The sequence below is a fragment of the Callithrix jacchus genome, chromosome 4 (genome assembly GCF_049354715.1).
Source record: "Callithrix jacchus isolate 240 chromosome 4, calJac240_pri, whole genome shotgun sequence".
NCBI classification, from domain to species: domain Eukaryota; kingdom Metazoa; phylum Chordata; class Mammalia; order Primates; family Cebidae; genus Callithrix; species Callithrix jacchus.
This window is the reverse complement of record NC_133505.1, coordinates 48,020,631-48,041,589: the sequence shown is the minus strand read 5'-3', so window position 1 is coordinate 48,041,589 and position 20,959 is coordinate 48,020,631. Positions and strand designations below refer to the sequence as shown.

The following is a 20,959-nucleotide window of genomic DNA, read 5'->3' as shown; positions in this document are numbered from 1 at the left end:
TTGGTTGAAAGAGTTAAGCTTTGTCTAAAGACTTGAAGTCAGTACAAAGGAATGCTTTTAAATTAAGACTGGGGGCATCTGTTATCTGTCCTGTGATGCTGTATCAGAATGAGGTTGGAAAACAAGCCATATTATATTGGGTTAATTTTTACAAACCTTTTAATTAGATCTTATGGTTTGTAGAGTGTGATTTAACTCTAGCCTGGCATGGCTTTGCGTCTTGCTTATAATTTGGTGTCTTATTGCCACAGAAAGTTTGTTCTGTGAGTCTTATGGTCTCTGTTTTAACATTAATGCTGGTTGGTTGTGCCGAAACTCCAAAAGGGAGGATGCATAATGAGGCGTGTCCAACCTTCTTTCCTATCATGCCTGGGAATTTGGTTTGTCAGGTTTTCTAGGGTCCTCTTGGCCAAAAAGGGGTCCATTCAGTTGGTTGAGGGGCTTAGGATTTTATTTTTAGTTTACAAATATCGTGTGATCAGCTATATTCTGCATCGTCAGTAAAACAATATGATGTTAGATAAAACTATGAAGAAAAGATGATTTTCAAGCCACTAGAAGGAGCTTTCGAAATATCTTAATAATGATTAGAAAAAACATCCATTGCTTTTAGCTCATTTTGTCTAGGTCGACACCAACACAGAAATGTATATTGCAGGTTCCTAAAACTTTCCCAAGAAACATATTTCAAGTATTTAATTCTATCACAGAGGAAACCTTTTAGAAAGTTGTAATCAATCTAAAGAAAATCTTCCTTTGAATTTGTTTAAATGCAGAAAGGAGGGCTCACCTTACATACTTTCCCTAAAACTTTACATCTCTCCTTTTGCCTAAATCTTCACCATAAAGAGCTTCTGAGAAAATGTGTTGGGGTGGAAAAAAGGGGTATTGAGAACTGACAAACAAGTGAGTGTTCTCTTTATTTAAGTGACAGGTGTTGGGACCATGTTTACAACACGTGAAACATGTCTAATTATTTAGAAAAGCCTGGTGCACCCTCACCCATTGTCATGAGACCCACCTGCTCTTGACATTGCACTAGGCCAAGGTGTCTAGACAGTGTCCTCTAGTCTGCATGACCTCTAGTCACCTTTATGTGACTTACTAAAAGGCACCCCTGCCACCTGTTGGAAAATTGTTGCAGTATGCTGATTTTGTTAGAAGGCTCTTTGTTGCCTTATGACAGACACTTGTCATGATAACTATACAAACCCATGATGTGAATAGCACCCCCTCAGACATGGCACCATTGTGTAGTGCATGACCTACACTATTATATGAGACATTTGCAAGTAGATAAAAAATAGAAATCACGATGGCAACACTTACCTGTAACATGAACATTAGAAACCATGCTCATTGCAATAATGCCTGGGAAGTTCCCGTTCAGCAAGTTGGTGGTGCTGAAATATGGAGGTAGGGTGTGGGGTGGGGAGGATTCTTTCATTGATAGCTTCCATTATTGAGAACAAGAGCCAGCCTATTGCTCTTTATATGTGTTTCAGTCCGTTAAATAGAGCCTGCAAATTCCAACTACTTAGCCAAATGGAAAAGATTCTCTGTTTACAGAGAAAACACAAAGCTTGCTTCTTCCCCATCATTAAGCAGGCTGAGTATACTTAGCAGAACTTTTCCATTTAGGTATCCAAGTTAAGACTATCAGTGACTTTTTCCTTGAAATCTAAACATTTTAGAAACATTTTGCAGGGAAAACTGTTCACAGGCCTGTTAAAAAAAATCAAATAAATAGTTTGGGGGTTTCCATCTTGGAATTAGAATGTTTATTTAAGAAACTCTAATAAGCCCTCTTTCAAGCCCATGAAAATTATAGTCAGAACCAAGTGGTAGACAAAGGATCCAGGAAATAGCTATTGATTGTGAGGGACAGAGGGAAAGAAAAAGCCAGGAAAGGAAGGAACTGGATGAGAAACTTTTTGTAATGATCCTTAATTCCTTCAACTTTGAAAAACTGTTTCACTGGCAGTAGAATTTAAAACACTCTCACTCTGCAACTACCTCTCCCAGGCAATAGGTAGCGCCCAGGGCATAGCTCAGGCTGGGCTTCTATGAGCAAAGACATGAATGTAGGTGGGGCTGACGCACTGATTACAAGACTTAGTGCAAAAAGGATTTTCAATGGGGGCAGGCAGAGCAATATGGGAAAGTCCAAAGCATCATGCCCAAGGGATTGGGCAGATATCAGGAAAAGAATCTGAAAACTGGAAAGAAGAGACCCTGATTGGTAAGGGAAGATTGTGCCTCAAAGATTCCAAAAGGATGCTAGAAGTGGACCCTTTTATAGGGTGCCCACAAGTGAGCCCTAAGCAGGGAGAAGCCCATGAAAGAAAACTCTAACCTGCCTTTTTATTTACTTTTCAAAACTTCCATAGTGAAGAAATCAGAAAATAGTGGGGAACATATGGTATCAATGCATAGGGGTGGGTTACAAAAGATAGCCAAAAGTTCTATGAAGAAATGCCCAGGGCATGGGCAAAGTATATTTTGATCAAAATGACAAAGCTGGATGAGCACCTGGAAGTATATGTAGACGTGTAATAGTTCTGAAGTAGCTACACTGGAGATCAAAGGCTCTGAGTGATTTAGAAGAAAAAAGTAGCTTAGTCAAATATCATTGATGACATTTAACATTTTTACCTTATGCATGTAATTATTCTATATAAATAGAATCCAAAATCGGTGACCTATATAAAGTTATTTAATAAATGAGTATGCTTAGAATTCCACACTTACTTGTTCTCTGCATTTCCAGTTTCAGTGAAGTAATGATGAGGTATATAGGTATCCTTACTGTCCTTACTATCACTTATATTTTTCGATTCAGTAATGACATAAACCCTATGGATGTTTAGGTAGACCCATAATCCCCAGTTGAGCATTAGTTACTGTGTGGTTAATGTTGTGTGACTTAGTATACCCACCAGCTGCATGGTCAGGGTGGTAGAAAAGAAACTTCCCCTGGAAGGACAGTCTTCTTGAAATATTCAATGACCTTTCCTTTTAGTAGATGTGACTCTTCAGTGTCTTCAGCTATTATACAACCAAGAAAATTAGTAACTTTACCCTCTGGGCATGAAGTGGAACTGGATGGAAAATAAAGATAAGAAATCAGAAACCTCCTCTCCATGGGTCTACTGAAGGGATATTAAAGTCATTGGCTCTCGCCCTTGGCCTCACACTAGAATCACCTGGGACTGTTACAAATTCTAATACCCAGACCATACCCTGGACTAATCAAATCAGAATCTCTTACGATGGGACCTAAGCAGCAGTGGTGTGTATAGGGGTCAAGGGAAAGTGGGATGAGTGGGGGAGGGGGTATGTATCCACAGATAGTTCCTTTTGAGAATACCTGGATTGAATGAAATAAGACAAGTGCCTGACATACATTTAGTGACCAGTGAGTATATGCACCACCCTTGAATTGCTTCCTGCTACTCCATGTCTCCCTTTTGTGTCTGTCCCTATTGTGCCTGTCTTGGTCTTTCCAAGAGTATCATAGGTGACTTTGCCTCAAAATTTCGAGAATTCATTTTTGACTTCATGCTGGTGAAGGCAGAACTCTCTTCTTTTCTCACTTTTTCTTTCTTTTTAATTTTTTAGAGACAAAGGCCTCCCTCTGTCTCTCAGACTGGAGGGCAGTGGTACAATCATAGCTGACCGCAGGCTTGAATTCCTGGGCTCAAGCTCTCCTTCTGCCGCAGCACCCAGAGTAGTTGAGCCTATACATACACCACCATGTCCAACTAATTTTATTTTTTATTTTTTGTAGAGACAGGGTTTTGCTTTGTTGCCCAGGCTGGTATTGAACTCCTGGCTTCAAGCCATCCTCCCACCTCAGTGTCCAAAGTTCTGGGATGACAAGCATGAGCCACTGCACCTGGCCCTTTTCCCACTTTTAATATACGATCTCATTATTTATTTTGTTACTTTATCTTCCAATATTGCTTAACTTCTTTCACCTATGAGCCTCAGAATCTGTGGGTTTAGGAAGAATCATTACTTCTGTGTCTCTAGGTTTTTAATTTAGCCAAACCTTCTCGAGCACTTCAGAAAAATCAGGTGGAAATAAAGTTTAAGGAATAAAGGGAGTTTTTAAAATTAGAATACAACTCATCCATTTCAATTCAATTCAATTCAAATGCCTTTCTCTTTTCCAAGCATTTTTAATAAGCTCACTTAAGAGTCTTGTTGAAAAATAAATAAATTACACTTGTTTTCATTAAGAGAAAGATCTTTTTCCATTTTTGCTGGTATTGTTGAAGGAAACAAAAAGGAGTCTAAAACTTGGCAAAGGAGTACATTATTAGTGACATATTGGTCACAGATGTGCTGGTAGAGCTACATTTTCTTCCTGCCATTAGGATTTTAAGTGCCCACAAATTACATATGAAAGTCCAGATAACTTTCTTACAAAAGGGAAAGATGAAAACAATTATGACACTTGCAAAATCTTCATTTTTAAGATAGCTAAATAAGTTTCTGTGAAAAAGAAAGTGACACACGTTTATCTGCTAGCTTTTCTTTTAAAGAAAAAATAGTGCTGGATGATGCCAACATTTACTCGATGTCATCAATTCCAGATGTTTTAAACAAGTGAAGATACCTGTACCTGCGATACTCTTTGGCAACACTTGTGAATAATAAGATTTCCTTTCCTTAACCATTCTTAAGAAAATCAAGAAGGCAAAATTTAAGATGTAGAAAGGAACTTTCTTTAGTAAATTTATGGCTCAAATCTGCAGGCCTGTGAAGCAGAATATGAGGAGTTTAGCAGAAAGTCCTGAAAGGACTTTAGGGAGAGTATTGACAAACCAACTCTGGAAACAGGGTTAGGTTAGGATTCACCTGGAAGGAAACAGTGTTGGCATCAGGATGCCCATTAAGGTAGTTGTAATGGATGAATATAATTCCAGATCTAAGGCTCTGACTAAAAGGATGTCATGGAAGGAAAAGGTATGTTGTAAATGAAAATGGATCAAGAAACGGATTTGACAGCCATTGAAATAATAATGGCAAGCTAAATCTTTATTGTAAGACTTCTTGAAAAATTTGTATTCACCTTGATGAGAACACTCGATAGGAGAATAACTCCTAGAAGGATGACAGTTGCCTCAGTTTTCATCATGTTTAAGTTGGTAAGTGAACCAGTTGGAAATATCATGCAAATTGAAAGTGATATGAAATTGAACAAAGGAATGAGTTTACTGCCTATGTAATAAGCTGAATTATGACACAGAAAAAATATGGCCTAGTTTCCTTATATGTAGGTAGAAATTCATTATGTGTTTGCATTTTTAATTTTATAAGAATATGCATTGTAAGATGATTTAGCGATCTGATTATTACAATGGCAGGTGGCTTTAAATCTGGAGCTTGTAATATATTTTTCAGTCTCAAAGCTATTTGATGTACTGTCAAGGGAATGTCAGTGTTTGATTCTAATCCAGTGCTGTCTGGTATCTTGTGTGTTACTTCGTTTTAAAAGTTCAAGACGTCATACTGTACAGCTTTTTAAAAGCCTGTAGGGAAGACTTCAAGTTCTTTTCATTCTCAGCAGTACCTTGTTTTCTTGCTTCCCATTTTCCTAGGAAAGTGACAATATTGGAGGACCCTGATCAGAACATTCACCTGAAAAACTTATCTCTTCATCAGGCAACCACAGAGGAAGAAGCTCTGAATTTGCTCTTTTTAGGAGACACCAACCGAATGATTGCAGAGGTAATGAACTTCCCTCTGCAAGCTATTTTTCCAACATTGTAAGATATAGTATCTGAAACCAAGGTGGAGAAAAAAATATATAGCAGAAATTTAGGGGCAACACTAACCTTAAAAATAATCTAATTCAAATCTTACATGCAGGTAAAGAAGCCCAGATCTAGAGAAGTGAGGAGACTTTTCCTAGGTCACCCAGCTAGCTAATGAGCAGGAACAGAAATTGAGACCTCTGGATTCTCAATTCACTGCTTTTTCTATTTTAGTGTATTTTTATATTTTTAGGTTTTATACAAATTGGTTTGTAAATTAATGACAACTTATTACATGTCTTAATTATAGGAAGTTTTTTATATTTTCTAAAATTTAAAAATACTCAGTTCATTTTTCCTAACCTGAAATCATCCAAATGTTGGCATGTGTTTATGTATCAATATATTTTCATTTAGTTAGTGGGTTAATACGTATAAAGTACTTAGAACAATGCACTGAACATAAGAAGTACTCTGTGAATTTGCAGCTATTGTTGGCGTACCTGGGAACACCACCGTCGTGTCAGTGCAATATTTGGAACATACTTACATTAGAAATTATTCATTGTTAATCTGACATTCAAATTTAACTGAGTTCCTATTTTATCTGAGAATTCTATGCAGGAGCTAGGATTGACCCGGCTTCCTCAGGGGCCCAAATTGTAGCTGGTTTCTGATTGCGGATGGAAGGTTATGAAGCTCTCATCCAGCTACACGGTGGTGAAAGGAATGGCTTGGTAGTGGTGCTGATGGTGTGGGAACAGTTCCTCAGATGAACAGCCTGCTGTTATCACTGGCATTTTCTTTCTAAACCATGCTCCCAGAGTTCTACATTTTACCTTGTCTCTGATAACAAGTATTAGGTGAGGGTGGTAATCTGAAAGGTTAAGTAGTCCAAGGAAAATCTCCAGCAAGGTACCTTTTATTCAGCCCCACGTCTGCCCTCTGGAATATCCCACCTCAGAGGCGAGATAAACCAATACAAACCAAATTCAGATAGTGAAGGCATGGCATTGAGATCTGTTATTATTTTGGGCCCTTAGTTTTTGCTGTTGTGGCAGTCGTTTACTAGTTCTTTGTCAATACTTTTCAATACACTAGCTAACTTACATTGAGTTTATGTGCCACGCGTATGGATTTAAGGACTCTTAAACTGTTATTTTTGTTTGAAACAACATTCACATAGTTTTAAATATCAGAATACTTTTTTTTTTGCTTTACAATATTTTGTATCTGTGCTCAGTACTCCAATGTTTTCCCCATTTGATCATTTGTGATGCTCTTATTTGTCAGAATAATTGAAGATCAAGGAAAAAAGGTTGAATAAGAATTAGAGCATATAATGACAAAAGATTTAGCATGCTCCACTAAATCCTGTTCCTCCATATATAGTTTAATAAACAGCGAAACAGAAAATACAGAATAGATTTGGGTCCTGTCCACAAATGGTTATGAAAAAGAGACCAGATAGATTCATAAAACAAGTAGAGGAACCTGTTGCTGCCTCAATGCTAACTGACTCTCTTTCAGAGGTGATCCATCCTTACAGAATTACAGGCCTCATCCTTGCTGGTTACTTTCCCTCATCCTCAATGGGTTATGGAAACGTCCTTAACCTGTTCTACCATGACCATCAGTAGTTTAAAAGCTTAGCCATTTGCTCTTTCAAAGTTATGCATGAACTTTAGCTAACTACAGGGTTTCAGGCTGTGGTTTTACAATGTTTTAAGGAACTTCTTTCATGAAACTTTCCTGTCTTACCACCTTACAAAATTCCAAGTCTTTTTATTTTTTATTTTATTTTTTAAATTTTTTGAGACAAAGTGTTGCTCTGTTGCCTAAGCTGAAGTGCCGTGGTGTGACGGCTCACTGAAACCTCCACCTCCCGGATTCAAGCCATTCTTGTGCCTCAGCCTCCCGAGTAACTGGGACTACGTCGTGTCCCACCACACCTGGCTAATTTTTTTGTATTTTTGGTAGAGACGGGGTTTTGCAATGTTAGCCAGGCTGGTCTGGAATTCCTGACCTCAAGTGGTCTGCCCACTTCAGTCTCCCAAATGCTGGAATTACAGTCATGAGCCAGCACGCCTTGCCAGAATTCCAGGTCTTTTCCTATTACTTACTAGTGAGTATCTAATATTATAAATAGCTGAAACCTGAAGAAGCCCAATCCTAATGATGCTGGTTGTGCATTAATTTTTGTTTAATTTTTTAGTTTTCCTATATAAAGCCTGATTTCTACTTGGGAGGCTGAGGCAGGAGAATTGCTTGAACCCAGGAGGCGGAAATTACAGCAAGCGGAGATTGCGCCACTGCACTCCAGCCTGCTGCCTGGTGACAGAGCAAGACTCTGTCTAAAAAAAAAACAAGTCTAGTAGGTTTTGATTGTTTTTGTGCTTGCTTTTATCTTTTCTTTGGTAATAATAATTACCATGTTATAATGAGAACCTGCTTAGTATAAGCCATTGTTGTAGACATGTTTCATATATATATATATGTATATATATATATATATATATATATCCTTTCTGATTCTTATTTTATAGATGAAAACTGAGGCTCACAGAGTTAGATTACTTGCCCAAGGCCACACACTGCTGAGTAGTAGAGTCAGGACTCAGCTCCGTGTCTGACTGACTCAGAAACTTCCACTCTTTCCTTATGCCAATTTCATGAGTGTAGTAATCAAATCGACATCTGTCAAATGTTTCAAGTGATGATATATTTCTAAATTATTTTAAAGTATATCCAGTACTTAGCACATTAGTTTATATCTTGAATGCAGTGAAAGCAAATACATAGAACTATAAATGAAGAATAACTATCAACCCCTGGAAATTCTTTATTATTCAAAGTCTCCAAAAAAGCATGTTTTGGATTACAAACTAACTGTCAGAATGCAATTTGTCAGCACAGGACAAGCTTACCAGGATAAAAAGAACAAACTAATCATTTTTTTAAAAAAACGAAGTTCCCCGTTTCCCATTTACACAGAGGAATCCAGAAGTTGCCGTGGTAACCAGAAAACATTTGCAAAACAAAGTCTGAATATGTGGGACACAAAGTGCAGTGCTCTTTCCTTTCATGTTCTTTACCCATAGCCAGCATTTTAAGGAAAAGTTATTAAGAGCAGCTTCAGCCTCTTCTATTTATTCAGAACTCTTAAGTAATTTCAGCAATCCTACCAATGTTTTGAATAAAACCTGATTATGTCCCTAGGATAAATTTTTTTTTAAAGTTGAATTGCTGGGCCAAAGAGAATAAATATTATAAAAGCTGAACTACGTGTGACCCAACATCCAAGTCCACCAGTAGCGAGTGTAACTTGATACTGTTTTGTCTTATAGTTGAAATATTTCCATCAATTCATCAAATGTAATTGAACAAAGCAGTCTTCATTTGATGATCAGGCCACGCATAGTGCCATAAACAGGACCACTTGCCCCTACCTTGAAGGCATAGTCCTACCCATGGTCTAGGGCACTCTGTGCCCAAGTATGGTCCTAGGGAAACCTGTATTACAATATCATATGGTAGTCAAATGATGCAATTTCTTAGATTACATTTCTGGTTGATGGATTCAGAATCTCTTTCATGGAGCCCAGGAATGTGCATTCTAACATTTTAAATGTGTTTAGGCTACATTTGGGAGCAGTCTGGGCTTTACCCTTGAGAAAGCTGATTGAACCTGGATTTTTTTTGGATAGTAGGCTATTAATTGCTGCCTTAACTTCAGACCTTGTTATTGGTCTATTCAGGGATTCCACTTCTTCCTGGTTTAGTCTTGGGAGAGTGTAAGTGTCCAGGAATTTATCCATTTCTTGTATATTTACTGGCTTATGTGCATAGAGTTGTTTGTAGTAATCTGTGGTAGTAGTTTGTATTTCTGGGGAATTGGTGGTGATATCCCCTTTATCATTTTGTATTGCATCTATTCGATTCTTTTCTTTTTTCTTTTTTGTTAGTCTGGCTAGCAGTCTATTAGAATGGCGATCATTAAAAAGTCTGGAGACAACAGATGCTGGAGAGGATGTGGAGAAATAGGAACACTTTTACACTGTTGGTGGGAGTGCAAATTGGTTCAACCATTGCGGAAGAAAGTATGGCGATTCCTCAAGGATCTATAAATAGAAATACTATTTCACCTAGCAATCCCATTACTGGGTATATACCAAAGGATTATAAATCATTCTATTATAAAGACACATGCTCATGAATGTTCATTGTGGCACTGTTTACAATAGCAAAGACCTGGAACCAACCCAAATGCCCATCAATGATAGATGGGACAAAGAAAATGTGGCACATATACACTATGCAGCCATAAAAAAGGATGAGTTCATGTACTTTGTAGGGACATGGATGAATCTGGAAACCATCATTCTCAGCAAACTGACACAAGAACAGAAAACCAAAGACTGCATGTTGTCACTCATAGGCAGGTGTTGAACAATGAGAACACATGGACACAGGGAGGGGAACATCACACACTGGGGTCTGTTGCAGGGTGGGGGACTAGGGGAGAGATCGCGGGGGTGTGGGGAGGTTGGGGAGGAATAGCACTGGGAGAAATGCCTGGTGTATATGACTGGGGGGGTGGAGGCTGCAAACTACCATGGCATGTGTGTACCTATGCAACAATCCTGCAAGATCTGCACATGTACCCCAGAACTTAAAGTATAATAAAAAAAAAAAAAGAAAAGAAAGCTGGTTGAAACCAACTCCCAGAGATAGAAAAACAAGCAGGTCTATATTCTACACCCTTGTCAACCCCACAACATTTGAAAATTCTGCCGATTTTGTAGACAAAAAAAGAAATCTTGTTTTAATTTGCATTTTGATTACCAAATTATTTTATATCTTTATTGGCCATTACATTTCTGTTTTTGTTCATGTCTTCTATTTGTTTTTCTCTTGGAGTGTTAGGCTAGGTCTGATTGATTTGTTGACCCCCGGAGGGCAGGAACTTTATCCTGTTCACCAGTTTGTTGTACTGTATAATAGCAACTATAGGAAGCGAATACTGTGTCTGAGTGGCCTGGCATATAATTTCTTACATAGGTATTACCTAGTGTTGTTATTGACCTGGATATATTCTGGAGCAATAATATGCTGTATCTGGCATAAAACATTTGCTGTGAAACTGCTTGAAGGGGACCTTTGGTGAGAAAGGAACACTCTGTGCAAACGTTGGGAAAGTCCAGGGTCCCCTGGATGGTGTGCAGCTTGCTTGCTTTCCACCTGACTTCCTCTCCCATGTGAATGATGAGGTGACTTCCTCCAGTCAGTGTTGGTTCTACTCTGTGGTTGTTTCCACTGTCTCCCCCTATTCCCACCAGGTAGTACTGAAGAGCTATGGGGGCCTTCTTTTCTACCCCTGGCTCTACCTTTTGCCAAATATATGCCACTTAACTGGTCTAGTGGGCAAGTTACTTAACTGGTCTGAACTGTATTTTCTAACCTGTAAAATGGGTGTAATAATACCCACCTTCTAGGGATATAGAAACAATTGAATTAAATAACATTTGGACAGGCCCTAGAGTTAATAGCTGGCAGCTATTTAAAGACAAGACTTTTGTCCTGTTCATCTCTGTTCTCTCAGCACCTGGCAACTAGTAGGTCATCAGTTATTAATTATTTTGTGGAATTCACAGAGGAAGACTTGGTGATTTTAGGCAATAAGACTTACAATCTCAGGCCCAGAATTGAAAGTGATTTTATGGTACAATTTGCTTATTAGTGAGTACAGAGAACATCACAGATGACTTCAACCTTGTGTGTGTGTGTGTGTGTGTGTGTGTGTGTGTGTGAGAGAGAGAGAGAGAGAGAGATACTTCAAATCTTTTGAAAGAGGTTACTTTTCAAATAATTAGCCTATCAACAAAGTTTATGGGATTTATAAATAATTTCCCCAAGAGTTAAGATTAGAGGTCTTTATACCCAATTCTTTGCTTGAAATACAAGACATACAGATGCTCCCCAACTTACAATTTTTCAGCTTTACAATGGTGTGAAAATGATATGTATTCGATAGAAAGTGTACTTCGAGTTCTCATACAATGATTTTGTTTTTCACTTTCAGTACAGTCTTCAATAAATTATATGAGATATTCAACACTATTATAAAATAGGGTTTGTGCTAGATGATTTTGCCCAGCTGTAGGCTAATATAAGTGTTCCACATACATTGAAGGTAGGTTAGGCTAAGTCATGATGTTCAGTAGGTTAGGTGTATTAAATGCATTTTCAACTTATGGTATTTTTTATTTACGATGGGTTCGTTTGGACATAACCCCACGTCGTAAATCGAGGAGCATCTGTACTAGATTTATCTGAGTTGTGTTGATGTGCTTTGTAAGCTCTCAGGCTTTGCACATTAGCAAACTTTTGGAGTAAGTTGTATGACCTTGCAGAAGTGCAAACAGTTGGGAGACAGGGTGTGAGTGGGGGTTAATGGGTTTATGCGAGTTACATGAACAGCTGTTCTTGGACATGTTGTCTAATAACATGAGTATAAGGCAGGAAGGAAGAAGTAGCTTTATTATGTGATTGTGTTTGTTAACACAAATTTAAGTCCCAGCCTCCTTGGGTGGCGTGTGTGGAAAACAAGAGGATTTTGGTTGCAATTAGTGTTCCAAAATCATTAAATGGATACTGACTAACACATCCTCACAAATTTTTGTTTGAAAGATATGTTAGTTACATGTCATTAGCAAGTTTCTTATAAAATTTGTGAACCTGGTTAGAGCAAAATACACAACAGGCAAACTACATTTTGGCCTTGATCTTATTGCAATAAGAACAGCATATTTAGCCAGGCGCACTGGTGCTCACTTTTAATTCCAGCTACTCAGGAGGCTGAGGCAGGAGGATTGCTTGAGTCCAGGAGTTTGAGGCCAGCCTGGGCAACATAGCGTGAGCCCACCTCAAATAAATAAGAACAGCATTTTCTTCTTATTAGGCCCGATAAGTAGCTAGAAGCCTTAGTAAAAGACACGTTGACAATTCTAACCTCTTCTCATACATATACTTACTAGTTATAGAAGAAAAAAGAAACTTAAATTTTGAGCACTTCCTATGTGACAAGCATTTCTTTCTTATTCTCATATTTTATATATGAGATACATGAGAAATATACTGTTCTTTAAATAGCACTTCTGTGTTATAACATAGTTTGCATTTTGCTCTAACCCGATTTAGTGGTATTACATGAACCATGAGATTTGATCTAAAACACTGATTAAAATAAATGAAGTGGTATGGAACAGCTATTATTAGAATTTTAAGATTTATATACACCATATACATTATTAAAAGAAAGTGTTTTGGCTATAAAATTTAGTCCCAGGGTTTCTTCTGATCTTTGAAGTTCTCATCTCTAATTAAACATAGCATATGATAGTCACTTTTACTCTATTCAGTATTATTGACATTCACCAACAATAGCAACAAAAAATGAGAAAGAGAGGAGAAAAAAATCCATCTTCAGTGAAACAAGGAAATAGCCATAACCTCAAACTGTGAGAAAACCTGCCAAATACTATGAATTGAATTATGGTGAGAGAGGGTGCTGAGAGCCAACACATATGTCCTCCAACCTCAGGCAAGATAGAGTTTCTGTTTAAAGAAAGGGTCACAATTCTCAAATGCAAATCCAATGATCTTTTGGTTAGAGTGATGAGATCTGAAACACAGACAAGTATGGAGGAAGAATCTGGGAATATTATATAATATTCACTCTAACTATTGAAAGTGGATCCAAAGGAGAAACCTTAAATACTAGCCATTTTTATGATTAGTGATGTAGGATCCTGCTAAGGAAGATAGCCTTTGGTGAGTGGGGTTCAGGGAGTTTGTGATTTAAGGGGCTTAACTATGAGCCATCGCAGACCTATTAGTATGAAATATTGAGGAAAGTTTATGTTCTTAAGGCTAAAGACATAACAGATGTAATGTAAAAGTATTCAGGACATAAACCTAATGTGAATATTTCCTCACCTATCCCCTAGGCTACTCTTTAGCAAAGGGATAGTCATGTTCAAAGATAAAATTACCAGAAAGAAAACATCCCACACCCTATTCATATAGAGAGAATAGGTGTCAGGGCTAAGGAACATCCATCTGAAGGCTGATTAAATCAGAGAGCACAGGGCTTGTTCTTCATAATCTTAAATATGCTATTTAAAGACAATCTTTGCTTTAAAAAAATAGCTCAAAATTATAGAAGAGCCCAAAGAAAAAGATTATAAGACAAGGCAAAGAAAAGCAAACTTGAAAAACTTAGAAAATAAATAAAAGAGAAAAAGCCATTAAGGAGATGAAAATGCTATTAGAAGCCAAAAGGAAGGAGGAAGAGGAAGAGGAAGAGAAGGTACAGGAGAAGGAGGAGGAGGAAGAGGAAAAAAGAGGAAGAAATATGACTGAAAAATAACTAAGGTTATAAAAATTAATGAGAGAAGGTGGTATCTAGAAAGAGACAAAGGAGCACCCAATGATGCACAGTTAGAAACCCTGAAGAAGAGGAGAGAACAAAGGCAACAGAAAAACTAGAGAAAAGTTTTCTGAAACTTGGAATTGCTTGAATCTGCAGATGAAAAGGGCATAACTGAAAAAATTGGAAGAGCTCAATTCTAAGACATTCTCTATTGGAGTGACTCAATTCCAAAGCTAAAGAAAGCCTTAAGGGTATCCTGTCAGAAAACGCAAGTCAACTGTGAATGAAAATAAAATAGGTTGTTGGGCCTAATACTGGACATTTGTGCTTCTAGAGTTCTTTCTTCAGCATCTTTACTCTGAGTGACATTGTCCTAAAATTTGTGTCTGTTACTGTCCAGACTCTAAGATTGCATTGAGAGCCATCACAATAAAGTTTCAAGGGATACATTTCTTTCATAAGAACAAAATTATACAAATGCATATCTAAATTCTCCCTGCTGTGTTTATTATGATCTATGTCCCAGTTGTTTATACACAGGATAGTAAAAGTTAGTTTCAGCTTGTCAATAATCCCAAGGTATGTAGTATATATAAAAAAGACAGTTTGAGGCTGGGCATGATGGTTCATGCCTAATCCCAGCACTTTGGAAGGCCAAGGTGGGTGAATCACCTGAAGTCAGGAGTTCAAGACCATCCTGATTAATATGGTGAAACCCCATCTCACCTAAAAATACGAAAATAACCCAGGCATGGTGATGGGTGCCTGTAGTCCCAGCTGCTCGGGAGGCTGAGATAGGAGAATTGCTTGAACCTGGGAGCAGAGGTTGCATGAGCCAAGATTGCACCACTACACTCTGGTTCAGGTGACAGAACAAGACTGTCTCAAAAAATAAAAAAAGTTTAAATAAACTGCTAAAAATTCTTAGGATTGTTATCCCTTTCAGCCCCATAATATTATTATTCCACTTATGTGAATGGTCAGACTTGGAAATTTTTAAGAAAAGGCTGAATTTTAATAGGAAGAGAAAAAAGAAATTCAAACAATTTAAAAGATGAAAAATGGACAGAGAAGACAACTATAATAAGTTACTGTTTTGATGGCTAAATTTAGCTTATAATTCCTTTTGCAATCAAGTAAAAAATACAGCAAGGGGTTGCACAGACATTTTGGGTTATATAATTTTCATTGTTTAGAGAGCAAACCTTAATGCTGGTGGAGGATATGATGCTATCCAACTCAAGGATGATATGTAGGAATGATAATTGAATGTAGTTCCTATTAAAGATACAGGTAAAATTCCTTCTCAGTTTCCCATATGTACCACCATTTAGCAGACTTAGATTTTGATATAAATTTGTTTGACTTTGATTTGCCAAATCCTGGGGAAATGGCCCATAGGGCAGTAATCTGAATCCTGACACCCACAGAGGAAGCTTCAACAGAACGACAAATTCTGACATTGTTTCCCTAAAATTTCTGAGTCAGCTAATAGATCTTCAAGGTTGTGAAAATCAAAATTCATCAAATTGATTCCAGACTTGTTAGGAGGGATACATAATAAAACATACTAGACCTATTCTTCTCATAAAGGTGAATCATAATTATTAGAACATTCTTCTTATATGCTCCAGATTGCTTCAAAGTTTGTTTTTAAATTTTAAATAAAATTGATGTGTCTAGTCTCTTTCTCTTTTACAAAACTACTTTGACAATATGCTGGATAAGAAAAAGACCTAGAATCCTGCAACTGGGGAAAATCATTTCAACTACATTTCTAAAAGCCAGGTGTCTTATAAAGAGAAAAGTCAGAAAGAAAAATGAGAAGTTTAGGATCATTAATTTCAGTAGAGGGATATCCACTCAGGAATATTTTGTTGCTAAGCAGTGTGTTCTGAAACAACTGAAAAGATTGAGGTAGGAGTTTGTAGGGTCATGTGCTAAACCACTAGGTTTGGTGAGGTCTCACTTTTCCAGGCTGAGTTAGAGTACTCAAGGGCATGGCAGGCTTCCTAATTCAATTCATTTAATATGGGAAGAACAAAAAGAATCACTTAACCAATGAGAATGGATTAGGTAATTCTTCATTAAGGGTGAGATTTAACGATTAATTCTTCATTAAAGGTGAGGTTTAACCTGAAAGGCTGAGATACCAACCCAGAAAACATTTAGAAAACCACATGGAAGTTAGCATTGTCAGTCTTCAGTTCAGATAGAGCAAATGGGCAGAGAAACGTTAGCGTGCCAGTGTAGAAAGTGTTATCGAACAAAGAGAACTGAAGTGGAAAGCTGAATTCTAGATCTTGTGGTTGCTATTGTTGTTCTTAATTGGTTTGTTTTAAGGAATCACAGTCATATACTTTATAATGTCCCATTCAGTTGAAAAGAGATTTCCTTCATTTGATCTATTCTAGATTAGTGGAAATTCCTGTTGAGATATTTTACTCCAAGAGAGCAAAGTGGTTGAAAAAAAGATTTTGGTACACAGAAATGGAGTAAAAGGTGTAAGTTATGGCAAGAAATAAGTAAGCTTTCAAGGTACCGTAAAAACTTTTAATTTGGTATACAGAGGTTATTCAAATCATTGAAGCCTGCACTATTTGTCTACAATCATTTTTGAAGTGATTGAAAACATGTTTAATTAAAAGCAGAAAAAAATTAATTTTACAAATATCCATAAGAACATATTATGTAAACCCCCAGAAATTGTATTTCATTTATTGATTCTTGCCCCAAGTCAGAATTATTACTAAAAATGGCTTGGCCACACACACACACACACACACACACCCCACAAAAAAAGTGCATCACCATTTATTTTCAAATTTCTCTTTCAGCCAACAGGTATCTCCTCCTCTATAGAAAAGGATTATTAAACAATGAGATTTGAGGTCTTTTACCATATGAAATAGCTTCTGAGAGTGGGAGCCAAGCCAGTGACAGGGAGAGGGATAAAGGGCACTAGAAGGGGCGTTAGCACTGCTCTCCAGTCCTCAGTGCAGGCATCTGATGTTGTGTAAAGCGTCCTAACAAAGCAGCTTCCACCCCTGCCTCCACAGTCGCATTGCTGCTCCAAGACCCTTCTATATAAACATTCTGAAGCCACCATTGCCTTCTATATAAACATTCTGAAGCCACCATTGTCAGGATCATTTTTTAGTCACTTTTTACAATCTGTGCCATTCTGTTTACACTGCCACAAAATGAGCTGGACACTAAACACTCATCTGAAGGCTGGTGGGTCACACCACTGCCTCACTACACACTACAGCAAGCTGTTCATTATGATAACACAATTTAAACAATGTTACAAATGGATTTTGTAACAAACATGTAAAACTCCAACAACCAATTTTTTGGATTCTTCCAGGGTTTGGATATTAATGCCTGTCCGTGTGCACAAATGTTACATGTCCTTTTTGAACACAATTGCTAATGCCAACTGGAGATATTCCAAGGGAATTCATGAAGATAAGTGAATTTTGAGTAGGTTTATTTGGAGAGTAGGAAAAGGATATACTTGAGTGACAAGCTAGAGGACATTCTAGACAAGAGAAAAGGCAATTGAAATTGTAGGGAGTAGTGATTAGGAGCTCTGGAATCAGGCACAACAAATAGCTGAAGCCCAAGATTGTTAGGGAGATTTGAGTCAATCTAGCTGTTTCAAATAGTTCTAATTTTTAGACTCAAATGAACTACATTTCATGGACTTAAAAAGCTTGCAGATGTAGTCACAGAATTATTTGAAGATTTTTTAAACATTATGGAGCATGCTGTAAACATTCCAGAACACAAGAAATGAGCAAGAGTCAACAAATTAACAAACATTTTTTAACACTACTATGTTATGCTAGGCAATGATGCATAAGACCCAGTCCCTGTCCTCAAAGAGCTTGAAGTCTAGGAGGGAGGAAAAGGGAAATGGAGAGGCTCTGTAGGAAGTAACCTTCAGATGAACGGACCTTCAGTGAGAAGTAAGATTTTGCTACATAGGAGATAAGAAAGAGGAAAAATACCTTTCTTTAACCATAGGCTTCAGATGTGATGACTCTAGCTTGTATATTCTCATCCAAACAATGTGTAAGACATGGGGCAGTAGGGCAGAACAACAACAGCCCCAGACCACCTCTGCTCTCCACCTGGTTAGGTAACAGTTACAGGTATTGTACAGTTGACTTCAACCCAAGTACTTTTATATTCCTTCAGTTTCTCTTTATATCCCCAAGGATATTTTGAGAGATTTTAAAAAATAAATTGAATTGATTTCATCTATAAAATTTTAAATGCTATCAGAAAAGTGAATGAAATTAGTTTAAGGTAAAATCAATGCTGACTCTTAATTGCTTACTGACCATTATTTAATAATCCTTTATCAGTTTCTTTTTTAGGGCTTGTATTAAAAATATGAGCTTGTTATCTTCCACGTTTTCTTTTTTGGAAAATGGAGAATAGACTTTCTTTTATGCGGTGAAAATTTAAAAACCTAGGCTCACTGGATTCCTTACATTTTCATTTGTAGATGGCACAAAATTGAAAAAAAGATCAAGATCCAATAGATTGTAATGTTGACTAAAAACTAATCAAATGCAGTCATGAAGTAAACTAGAGAGAGAGAGAGAGAGAGTGTGTGTGTGTCTGTGTGTGTCTGTGTGTGTGTGTGTCCCAAAGAAATTCCATAGCATGGGTAAAGGCTGGAGCATATCTGGTATAGTAACACTTCACATGACATGCTATTTACTGACAATACTAGATTTAGATTGCTCAAGTTCCAGGAAGTAATATGTCCAATGTCCTCTGCTGTGATTGGGCTACTTTTGAAATAATATATTCAATTCAAGTCCCAGAACCATATTTAAAAGGGATTTTGATAAACAGATGCGTAAGGTCCAGATGAAAGGAATAGAGATATTTAGTGTTAGGAAGCATGCTAGTTTAATTCAGGGATGTAGATAGGATTGGCATTAATCAACTATGCCTTTTAAAAATACTACTTTGTCTTAGAGGTGGAGGACAATTGGAAGGGACAAGAGGACTGAGACTAGAAGGGAGAGACTGCAGTAACCTAAGTGACAGGTAAAGGATATTTAGTTACTGATGTAGATACAGAGAAGTGGAGGGAAATCCAACAGGAGGATAGTGGGTTGGATATCCATTCATGGGACACAGAGGGAGAGAGATACTGTTGTTTTGGGAACATTGTGTACAAGATGCTGGCAAGGCATTTTAATGACTATGATCAGTCAAACTGTTAGACATTCTAATCTGGTATACAGAACAATTAAGGTAGGGGATAAGGACACAGGAGGCATCTGAATGAAGTGAATGTCAACAGTGACACTAATATGACCTTTTGCACTTCGCAGATCACGTCAGCACTCAGTAACTCAGTTGCTGTTTAATATAACTCTGCAACGAAGCAGGTCTTCATATGACATTCTAGAAACATGAAAATCAAAATTACTTCATGTAAATTTGCTTAAGCTTTTAACACTAATGACAGAACCAGGACTGGAAACCAGATTATCTGACACCAAATTCTGAGATTTTTGGGGTGTCTTTTATTATACTACAGAGCCTATGCAATGAGGATTTGAACTGTAGAAGGTGAATCTTTAAGCGGAAGAAATATGGTCACCAGATCTTAGGACACACCTAGTTTTAGGGACTGAAAAGAAGAGAGCAGAGTAAAGGAAAAGGCGATAGAGAAGGAGAAAGTGCCTGGAGAGCATTTGGCCCTAGAAACCAGGTGGTGGGCAGACGGTGGAGAGCTCCTACAATGAAGGAATGGTTAGCATTTTCAGATGTTACCTAGAGGATCAGCATGTTCATTGCTAAGAACAGATCACTTTCTTTACTGCACATTTTGCCTTTCTCATTTCATGCTCATTCTCATTTCACACGTTGTGGCTTTAGATCCTGACTAGATTATAAGTTCCTTGAGGGCAAGATCCAGGTCTTATTTTCCTTCTTGTCTCTGTACTGCCTAACACAATGATATACATAGGCTAATAGGAAACCTGAAAGCTCTCTGCATGCAGATGATTAATCATCACTAAAATTTTTCCACAGGCACAGTCGCTAGTGCCAAAAGCACATTTGTTTAAAATGTGTGCTTAACTTTGAATGAATCTGCCTAAATGGTGCCATCTGTTCTTAGGCAGTTTCAGAAACATTTTAATACAATTTTACCTTTAAAAGGACAAACTTAGGGCCATGCCTATGAGACATAAAGACATCCTTAAATAAACACAGAGCAGACACCAGCACATCCAATCACACTTGAAAAGCTCCACATAAAGAATGTTTTCTGAGGTTTAAGAAATTTTTATCTAAGAGGACACCAACTGCTACTTCATGCAGAAAATATTTATAAGAAGTTACAAAACTGTAGGCAGGGACTCCTACAGCATATTACTGCATTTTAATTACAGACTCCAGAATATGCAATTTTAGTTTCTGTGAATCTCATATTCCTTTGAAATGGGTACACTCTACCAATATTCATTAATGGTTCACATTTTATGATGGTTTCAGAATCAGTTTCGAAGCTGAAGATAGCTGTTGAGAAGTCTCCATGTTATTTGTTTATATTGATTGTCAGTTTGACTTTTGTTACAGTATTGTAGGATTTATTGTTGTGCGAATATGACAGTGAAATGAAACCCATGTTTAAGTTCTGCAAATAACTTACAGTCACTTCCAAAACACCTCAACTTAGGTTCTAAATTTGAGTTTGCGGTTTTACGTGCACAGTTATTTG

At 37.4% G+C, this 20,959-nt stretch overlaps 1 protein-coding gene across 7 annotated transcripts in view; it reads left to right on the top strand.

Annotated features, from left to right (window-relative positions):
- KIF6 (kinesin family member 6) overlaps nucleotides 1-20,959 on the top strand; it is a 412,611-nt gene that overhangs the window by 118,148 nt on the left and 273,504 nt on the right. For all 7 annotated transcript variants that reach the window (XR_013534802.1, XR_013534801.1, XM_035295546.3 and 4 more), the window contains one exon: nucleotides 5,610-5,739. Coding sequence is in view for 5 of the 7 variants with exons in the window: in XM_035295546.3 (XP_035151437.1) it covers nucleotides 5,610-5,739 (130 nt within the window). In the remaining 2 variants the exon portion in view is untranslated. The remainder of the gene's footprint in view (nucleotides 1-5,609; nucleotides 5,740-20,959) is intronic.